We start from the raw sequence: 9897 nt of genomic DNA, 5'->3' as shown, positions 1-9897 counted from the left end.
TAACTCAGACAGTTTTTAACTTCACACCCTGGACACAAACTCTGACTCCCAAACAGAGCAGAGCTCTCACACTCTGGGGACACAAACTTCCATAGACCAGAGGCTATGGTAGAGTAAAGATCTCCCCACCATACTCGGGATGGGTGGTTTTTCTGTGTTATTACAAAGTAACCCCTTACATATACACCTTGTAATAGACTGAATGTTTGTGTCCCCCCAAACTCATATGTTGAAGTCTCAGCCCCCAAAGTGATGGTATTAGGAGGTGAAGCCTCTGTGGGGTGGGGGTGATCAGGGTTTGGATGAGGTCAGGAGAGTGGGGTCCTCATGATGGGGTGAGTGCCCTTACAAGAAGAGACCAGAGAGCCTGCTCTTTCATTCCACTGCATGAGGACACAGAGAAAAAGTGGTCATCCTCAAGCCAGGAAGAGAGACGTCACCAGCCGCATGACCCTGTGACCCTGCTGGCACTCCTATCTCAGACTTCTGCCCCTAGAACTGTGAGAGAGTTCATTTCTGTTGTTAAAGCCCCCCAGTCTGTGGTACTTTGTTATGGTGGCCTGAGCTAACGAAGTCAGACCTCAAGCTTTTACTTTCGGGGCCCTGAGTTGTCAGAGTCCTTGTACTTGTACTGTCTGCCTCTGTCACCACCAGCATTCCTCAGCCTGTGGCTCTCCCATTCCTGCCCCTTGGTCTCTGGGCATGGAGCCAGAGGGTTGTCCGGAGGCTCCAGGGCAAGGACACCTTGCCTGCCATGCTGCCAGCCAGGATGTGGGGTCGAACTTTCCAGAAGCAGGTGAGTAGCTGGGTCTCAGGGGCTGGGGTATGGGTGTTCACACCAAGGCTGGGCAGCCCCCAGCCCAGGCCTGGTAACCTGCTTCCCTCCTCTGTGGGCTATCCTGGGGTGCTGACATTCAATTTCCCAACCTCCTGTCTCTTTCTCTTTCAAATACAAGCAGAGGGCAGCAGAGGGACACGGAAAGGCCCTGTTGTAACACGCTCAGACAGCAACATGTCTGCAAGAACGGGCTTGGGCTGCAGACTGACCGCTCTGCTCCCTCAGGGTGACGCCAGGAATGTCCTGACGGGGCAGTGCGGGAAGGGACCAGGAAACTGGGCACCGATCTTGAGGTTCACCCTGAAGGAAACCTTGAATAGGAAAGTTGAATAGGAGGGCCTCGTGTCTGGGCAATCTATTATATAGAGTCACTGTGAGGAATAAAATGTATTTTGTGTAGTGCTTAGAACAGGGCTTGGCACAGAGTAAGTCTTACATGATTCCTATGTCCTGAGGATCCTTTTATAAACCAGCCTCCCTAATGTTACGTCAACAACCCCGAACTATCTGTCCCTTGTCTTCCCCGTCTGTTCATCCCTCACTCACTCTTGGATTTTGAACCACATTGGCCTTCTTCTGGTTCTTTAAGAGAACCAGCCCTGCTCATCCTTGAATTTGTAAGGATGGAGCGTTTTGCCTGCAAAACAGGATCTGGGGAGTGAGTCTAAGCTTGCAGGGCATTGAAAAATGGGAGGAATGGATTGAGTTGATTTCCAAAATTGCGGGGGTGGCGGGTTGCAGCTAAAGCACTGCGTAAGGGGAAATCTATAGTTCTAAATGCATAGATCAGGAAAGTTGAAAACCAATGAGTTAAGCTTCCATATCAGGAAGGTGGAAAAGGAACAGCAAATTGAACCCCGAGAAAGTGGAAGGAAGGAATTACAAAGATAAGAGCCGAAACCGGTGAAACAGAAAGCAAGCGTCCATTGGCTATGGTAACAAGGTCATAACTTGGCCCTTTGAACACATTAATAAAATATTAGTGATTTCTCTTTTCTCTCAAGCAATTAAGAGAAAAAAAATAAAGCACCAATATCAGGACTGAAAAGGGGATACTGTGACAGATCCTACAGACATTAAAAGGTTTTTAATATATAACTTTATTTTCAATGGAGTCCAAAGGTCAATTTCTCATTCTACTGCTTGTGTGTTCCCACGGATCCTCTGTATCCATGAGGACAGCAGAGCTCAGCAACTTTGCTAATGCTTCCTCCACTGATAAGACTAGAACTGCACAGTGTTTTTTTTTTTTTTTTAAGCTGGGCCTCAGTGCAATCAATTGTTCAAAATGTCATGGTTTGAATGGAATTGAACACAGTGGAATGAAAGGAATAAAATAGTATAGGGTAGCACAAAATAGGATAGGATAGGATAGGATAGGATAGGATAGGAGAGAACAGAAGTCAGACTTTTGCTAGGCACTGGACCTAATTGTTGTAGTAGATCTCTACTAATTGAAAAAATATTATTGAACATCTGCTAGTTGTTTGGGACACAGTGGAGAACAAAACAGAGAGAAATCTCTGCCCTTATGTACCTTATCTCTAGTTGGAGAGACAGATATTAGCATTGCGTTAGATATGCATAAGGCTCTGTGGCCAAAGATACAAAGATGGTCCTTATGAGGAACAGGCAAAGAGGCAATGTAGCTTGAGATGGATGAGGCTGTAGAGACTAGGGACCATGCTAGGGAGTCTGAAATTCAACAAGATGACCCCAACAACACCATAATCATCACCGTGAACTCTTATACCACTTGCTATGTGCCAGGCATTGTTCTAAGCCCTTAAAAATCCAACTGTTTTTTTAAGTGGTCAGGATAATCTTCTATGTCTAAAATCATGCACATTTTACAGAAGGGGAAACCAAGGCATAGAGAGATTAATTAAACATCAGTCTGGGTCCCAGGGTCTCTTCTTTTAACCATAATATTCTGCTACAGTGCCAGACCACAGGCACCTTATATTTCTGTAGCCAATGTCGTATAAATATATAAATTACTAACGAATGCAAATCAAGCATCTGCCTTCAGCTCATGTCATGATCTCAGGGTACTGGGATCGAGTCCCACATCAGGCTCTCTGCTTGGCAGGGAGCCTGCTTCCTTCTCCTCTCTCTCTGCCTGCCTCTCTGCCTACTTGTGATCTCTGTCTGTCAAATAAATAAAATCTTTTTTTAAAAAAAGAGTGCAAATCAAGAGAAAGATCAGATGGGAAGTGTGCTGAGGGGAGGAAGTAAGAATGGGGGAGGTGTTGTCTTCCTACTGGGCTTCAAGGTGGATCTGTAAACACACATGCCTAGAAACATTTATATCATCTGAGATGCTCCCTTCCTGTCCTGGCATAGCTAAGGAGTGAGATAAAGGGGACTGGGTTAAACTGGCCAACAGAGGGCTTGTAATCATAAGGTTGGGCCTCCTCTGTGTCTTGTCATTCCTTGCAAAAGAGAAGAAATCCAGCTTGGGGACAACAAGAGAGGGTTTGGTCTTGGTCTTCATCTTATCCCTTAACTTCATCTCTATCTCTCTACAAGGGGAAAGAGAACAAGAAAACAGTACAGAGTAGTCATGGCAGACTCTTATGAATCCATACATGGGTGGTAAGTTTTAACTCAAGTGGGCGCTCGGGTGGGTCAGTCAGTTAAGCATCTGCCTTTGGCTCAGGTCATGATCCCAGAGACCTGCGATCGGGCCTACATCAGGCTCCCTGCTGAGTGGGGAGTCTGCTTCTCCCTCTCCCTTTGCTGCTTCTCCTGGTTGTGCTCTCGCCCCCTCTCTCAAATAAATAAAAATCTTTTTTTTTTTTTTTAAAGACTCTACTCAGTTTCCTCCCAGGACTTTCCCTTAGAAATGGGCTTGAGGAGGAAGTATGGTCCTCGTGGAGATGAGGGGAGGGGAAGAGAAGGAAACGGGAAACACGGGTGTGACCAGTGGCAATGTGAACTCTTTTGAACTGTTTTCTTTTTTAAGTCATGGAGGAACAGCAGTCAGACTCTTTCACCATGCCTTATCCAAAGAATTGACCACATTGTGATGACAGTAAAGAGTATCAAAGACACCACCATGTTTTATTCCAAGATCCTGGGCATGGAAGTCACAACTTTCAAGGTACTCACTTTCTCAAGTACAAACTGCAAGTGAAGTAGAATTTGGTTATAATACACTTAATTCCTCCCCCTAAAAACACCCCGCAGGAAATCTGTGAGGCAAATTGAAAGGATCAATGTAGAGATTCCAAACTCTGAAGGCAAAACTTCCAGAGAGAGAATTGAGAAAAAGAAGGGGAGGTAAGTGCCATAAAAATAATGCAAGAGAATTTTCCAGTCTTTAGCCAGAAAGGGTTAACTAAGTATCCAGCACATTAGATATGTTCTTATGAAATTATAGAACATCAAAGTGGAAATGAATATCCAAATCCTCAGATCTTTCAAAGAGGTTAAAAAGAAAAGTAGCTCAGTCAATAGAGCATGCCACTCTTGATTTCAGGGTTATGAGTTCAAGCCCCACACTGCACATGGAGCCTACTTTAAAAAAAGAAAGAAAGAAAGAAAGAAAGAAAGAAAGAAAGAAAGAAAGAAAGAAAAAAGAAAAGTAGTTCAATGAAATAGGGAAAAGAAATAAGCAGATACCAAATTGCCTAAGAGTCAGAGACCAGAAGATAATAGAACAATTTCAAGATTTTGAGGGGAAATTCTATGTCCAGCCAAACTACTAACCAAGGTGAGTATAGAATAAAACATTCTTAGAAATATGGGGGCACCTGGCTGGCTCAGTCTGTAGAGTATGTGTCTCTTGATCTCAGGGTTGTGAGTTCGAGTCCCATGTTGGACTTACAGTTTCCTTTAAAAAATCATAGATATAGAGTCTAAAACTTTGCCCACTTGTTTTGAAAATTACTCAAGAGCATGCCACATCAAAGCAAGTGATTAAGCCAGGAATAGGGAAGACATAAAAGTCAGGGCACAGCAGGTCCCAAGAGGAAGATCCCAGAAAGATACCTAGAAAGATGCCTCAGTCTGGTTTGGAACAAGTGGTGCGGGGGAGGTCCCAAGAGAGCGAGCGAGCCAAGGAAAAAAAGTGAAATAAGGTCATTTTATGATAGAATGGATGTGGCATCAGCCATGATGATAGAAGAGAAAGAAACAGGAAAATGATAAAAGGAAGGGAAGAGGTGGAGAGGGAAGGCACATGAAGAGGATAGGAGGGCCAGTGAGACATCAGCTGCAGTACATCTATCAAAACATAAAGATGTATGTATGTCTTTTAAAAATTATAAAGGAACTAAAAGAGGAACTACAAGTGATGACAGAATTCTATTGGGAAGGGTAGTAATATGGATGAGCTAAATTCTTGTTTATCAGAGCAGGGAGAGGAGTGAAAATTCCTAAATCAATTTGCTAAATCAAGAAAATGTCTGAAGTTGCCCATTATCAGTCACCGACTGTGTCTGGAGGTACATAGGAGAAAACTCAATGAACAGTGGGTGAAAGAAGATTGAGTTTTCTTTTTTTTTCTCATTTAACAACTTCTGTAGAAAGTTGGGGTTCATGCAGAGGCTGGGAAGGAGGAGGACGTGAATGGCAGAGAACTGCCAGCTCAGGGGGACTGGGAGGTTTCCAGAAGCTCCACCCACAACCTCTGCTGCCATCTCACTGTCCAGTCCATCTTACATGGCTGACCCCCGCCAAGGAATGCTGGGAAAATGTAACTTTTTAAGCTGCGCACACAACTGACCCCATTGAAATTTGGGTTTTTTGTAAGAAAAAAGGGAGAAATACACATTTTATTGTACACTAAGTAAATGTATGTTAAGAAAAATTGCTGTCTCTGCCATGGGCAGCATTTACATATTATTTGAAGATAATGCAAATAATTTCCAGAAGAAATACACACACACACACACACACACACACACACACGCTGAAAGCAGTTGCTTCTAGGGAATGAGACTGGACTGGGATGGGGCAAAGGGCTGTTGTTTTTCATTAAAAGCCCCTTTGTAGGGGCTCCTGGGTAGCTCAGTCATTTAACTGTCCGCCTTCAGTTCAGGTCATGATCTCAGGGTCCTGAGATTGAGTCCTGCATCGGGGTCCCTGCTCAGCAGGGAGTCTGGTTCTCCCTCTGACCCTCCCCTGTCTTGTGCTCTCTCTCTCTCACTCTCTGTTTCAAATAAATAAAATATTAAAAAAGAAGCCCCATTGTACTTTGTTTTAACCTTGTTGGGGTAGGGAGGTGGCTTTGTCTCATGCTCACCTTGGGGGTTTACTTCTTGGTTGTTCTTCCTCCCCAAATAGGGTGACCTGATGGTTAAGCATCTGCCTTTGGATAGGACCACGATCCCAGGGTCCTGGGATCAAGGCCCACATCAGGCTCCCTACTTAGTGGGGAGCCTGCTTCTCCTTCTGCCTTCTGTTCTCCCTTCTTGTGCGCTCTCTCTCTCTTTCTCGCTGTTAAATAAATAAATAAAATCTTTTTTTTTAAAAAATAGGGTGACCGGAAAGCATTGTGCTTTGGAGAACAGAAATTGAACCTCCATGAGGTGGGAAAGGAATTTGAACCCAAAGCTGCTCACCCAGTTCCTGGCTCCCTGGATATATGTCTGATCACAGAGACACCTTTGGAGGAAATGGTCCAGCACCTTAAGGTGAGCTGGACATCCGTTCTTTTCTAGAAAGCTGTGTCTGGTCCTGAGGAAACAGAAGCATGACCCCGTCAGGTCTTCCTCAAATTTCAGACAGAACAAGTTTCCTCATTTCCAGATAATGCTTGTACACAACTGTTTGCTCATTATTTCTGTTGACATCATTGTTTCATGTAAACAAATCTATTATAAAGGGAAACATTATATCCTTAAAAAAAAGATTTTATTTATTCATTTGAGACAGAGAGAGCATGAACAGGGAGAGAGGCAGAGAGAGGAGGAGAAGCAGTCTCTCTGCTGAGCAGGTTGCCTGATGTGGGTCTTGATCCCAGGACATCTGAGCCAAAGGCAGATGCTTAACCATCTGAGCCACCCAGGCGCCCCACATTACATCATTCTTGTAAAAAAAAAAAAAAAAAAAGCTATAAACTTAAATTCTTTTTACAGAAACGCATTTCTGTAAAAGGCAAAAAGTTTGACCCAGTACATGAAAAGCCCATTATATCTTGGCACAAAGGGAAGTTAACTTGTGAAAACAAACAAACAAACAAACAAACAAACAGCTATAAAAACACCAGTCGTGGGGCTCAGTCAGTTAACCACCTGCCTTCAGCTCAGGTCATGATCCCAGGGTCCTGGGATAGAGCCCTGAGTTGGGACCCTCTGCTCAGCGGGGAGCCTGCTTCTTCCTCTCCCTCTGCCCCTCCCACTGCTAATATTCTCTCTCTCTATCTTGCAAGTGCACATGCTCTCAAATAAGTAAATAAAATCTTAAAAAACAATAACAAAAAACCCCCAACAGTTGTTAGATTTTATCCACTTCCTTTCTCTGAACTCTCTGGGCCTGACATTACAAAGGAAGATTTGGCAGTTGAGGAGGTGCTAAGGACTTGTTAGCATCCACCAGAGGTTTTCTTCTTGGTATAATCAGAAGGTTTGAAATGTGGGGCACCTGACTGGCTCGTCAGAAGAATATGCAGCTCTTGATCTCGGGGTTGTGAGTTTGAGCCTCACACTGGGTGTAGAGATCACTTTGTTTAAAACAAAAAACAAAAAAAGAACGGATTTTTAAAAAAAAATTTGACAGACAGAGATCACAAGCAGGCAGAGAGGCAGGCAGAGAGAGGGAAGCAGGCTCTCCGCTGAGCAGAGAGCCCGATGCGGAACTCGATTCCAGGGCTCTGGGATTATGACCTGAGCCGAAGGCAGAGGCTTTAACCCACTGAGCCACCCAGGCGCCCCAACAAAATGGATTTTTTAAAAAAGGATTGAAATAGGATTTAAAAGGGAATATTTAATTTTGTGTCCCTCTAACACTCAAAATGATTTCATGTAAAGGAAGCATGACTTCTCCTTTTGGGGAACACAGATTAAGATCTTGTATATAATCTTCCTTCGGAAAGTATCAGTGAAAAAGGCTAATTTGGAAGTAAAGTGGAGAAAGCCTAGGGATTAAGAGCATGGATTTTGGTCCAGACTGCCTGGATTGAATTCTGACTGCCACTTACTACATAATACTAGGTACTATTGTCATTCCACTTTACAGATGAGGAAAGTGAGGCACAGAGCAGTTAGGTACTATGCCCCAGGCCTTGCGGCTGGTCTGTGGCTGGAGCAGAGGGAGGGAGGGGCGAATGGCAGGAGTTGAAGACAGAAAGACATCAGGGACTTTCTGGGGATTAAATTTTGGTCGCACCTATGTACTATGATGAATCACTTTTGCATTCTCCTCCCACTTCAGGCTTGTGAAGTTCCCATTGAGGAAGGTCCGGTCCCCAGAACAGGGGCAAAAGGACCCATTATGTCCATCTACTTCCGAGACCCTGATGGAAACCTAATTGAGGTGTCTAACTATATCTCCCCATGATTCAGGGCTGGCCCTCCTTCATTCTGTTCCCTGCCATGTCTCCCTCTCCCTTCCTTCCTACAAACTCTCACCTAAGCCCAGAAATCTCCAAGGACCTGGGCATTTCACTCTTCCTACTCTAGGGGGGTGGGTTGCTGATTTGGGTTGGGAACCAAAACTACCTGCCTGAATATCCCCCATCCACGGTCCCCCTAATAAATTAATAACCTCTCAATGAGTACAACCTCTTCATTACTATTGTTTCAGGGTTACAGAGGGATGTTTGTCTAGGGTGTGAGGTCTCTGTCTGGGGGCCAGTGACCAGTGTACAACATCTCTGGAGACCAAATCCAGGGTCATCCCCTTGGGATTCAGGGTCCTGACAGATTTCTCCTTGTTAGTGAGCCCAACATTTTTCATCCGTTTGGAATTCACTTCACCCCTTCCAAGTGCTGCCTGCTGTGTTCTCCAGCCCAGAGGCCTCGCTGAACTTCAAGATCTCTGTGAGTCCCATGGAAGCTTCAAGGAGTGCCCCAGATGACACTACCTCTTCCTGGAGTGTCTCCTCTGACCACACCCATAGGGTATGCAGTCCTTTCTACCTTTGGATCAGTTAGGTCCAGACTCGTTTCAATTGAGGCTCAGCTCTTGACAGAGCAGACAGACAAGGACAAATCTCATCTGTGTCTGTCCTCCCCCGCAACCAACACCATCCATTCAGTCAACTAATAAACACATATTGAGCACCTACTGTGTGCTTGGCCCTGTTCCAGACACTGGGGAGACAGTGTTGAACAGAAGAGATAAGCACATTCATGTTCGGGGAGCTGCTGTTCTAGTGGCAGAGAGAGAATAAATAAAATTAAGTAAGGAAAATATGAAGTATGTTAGAGAATGAGAAAGGCTTTCGGAGAAAAAGAAAACATGGAAAAGAGGAAACGCGGCTAAAAATTGCTGGGGCAGTTTCTGATGTGTAAGGGGACGGTCTGGGGACCATCTTCACTGAGGAGCCATTTGAGCGCGGATCCGAGGAGATGAGGGAGGGGAGTGGCTCCAAGAGCTGAAGGAAGAGCAGAACAGGCAGAGGGCACCAGGGCCAAGGCCCTGAAGTGTGGCAGTGTGTGGGAAACAGTGAGGAGGCCAGTGCAGAGGCAGCGGTGAGTGTGTGGGGCCGAGGGTGATGGGAGCAGGAGGTGAGGTCAGACGGCAGGTGGGGGACAGATCATGTAGCCTCAGAAGGAAGGGTTGTGAGTGGAGGAGGGCCACGATCTGACTCAGGATTTAACAGGCGCCCTTTGGCTGCTGTGAGGACAGTGGCTCTAGGGAGGAAGGCGGAAGCAGTGGAACCGTGATGGGGAGGCAACTGCAATGGCCTGAGCGAGCGATGCCGGTGCTCGCAGGGGAGGTGATAAAAAGTGGTTAGATTACGGAGAAATTCTGAAGACAGAGACAGAGACGAGTTCGCCAAGAGAGAAAATGTCAATTGGAGAAGAGGTCCAAGGACATTTAGAGTTCTGAAACGAGGATGAACCAGCAAGCGAGGCAGGCAGAAAGGCAGGGGAAGTGTACGGTTT

At 45.3% G+C, this 9897-nt stretch overlaps 1 protein-coding gene across 1 annotated transcript; it reads left to right on the top strand.

Moving 5' to 3' along the window:
• Nucleotides 1–575: 575 nt before the first annotated feature.
• On the top strand, nucleotides 576–8558 carry GLOD5 (glyoxalase domain containing 5). Its single transcript, XM_004755028.3, has 4 exons — nucleotides 576–796; nucleotides 3807–3944; nucleotides 6325–6480; nucleotides 8219–8558. Exons 1-4 carry the CDS (start codon nucleotides 755–757, stop codon nucleotides 8342–8344), a joined length of 462 nt encoding a protein of 153 aa, XP_004755085.1. The 5' UTR covers nucleotides 576–754; the 3' UTR covers nucleotides 8345–8558.
• The last annotated feature ends 1339 nt before the right edge of the window (nucleotides 8559–9897 follow it).

This window comes from Mustela putorius, unplaced genomic scaffold, assembly GCF_011764305.1.
Source record: "Mustela putorius furo isolate JIRA1106 unplaced genomic scaffold, ASM1176430v1.1 tig00003903_pilon_pilon_pilon, whole genome shotgun sequence".
In the NCBI taxonomy this organism is placed as follows: Eukaryota; Metazoa; Chordata; class Mammalia; order Carnivora; family Mustelidae; genus Mustela; species Mustela putorius.
This window is presented reverse-complemented; position numbering and strand designations above follow the sequence as displayed.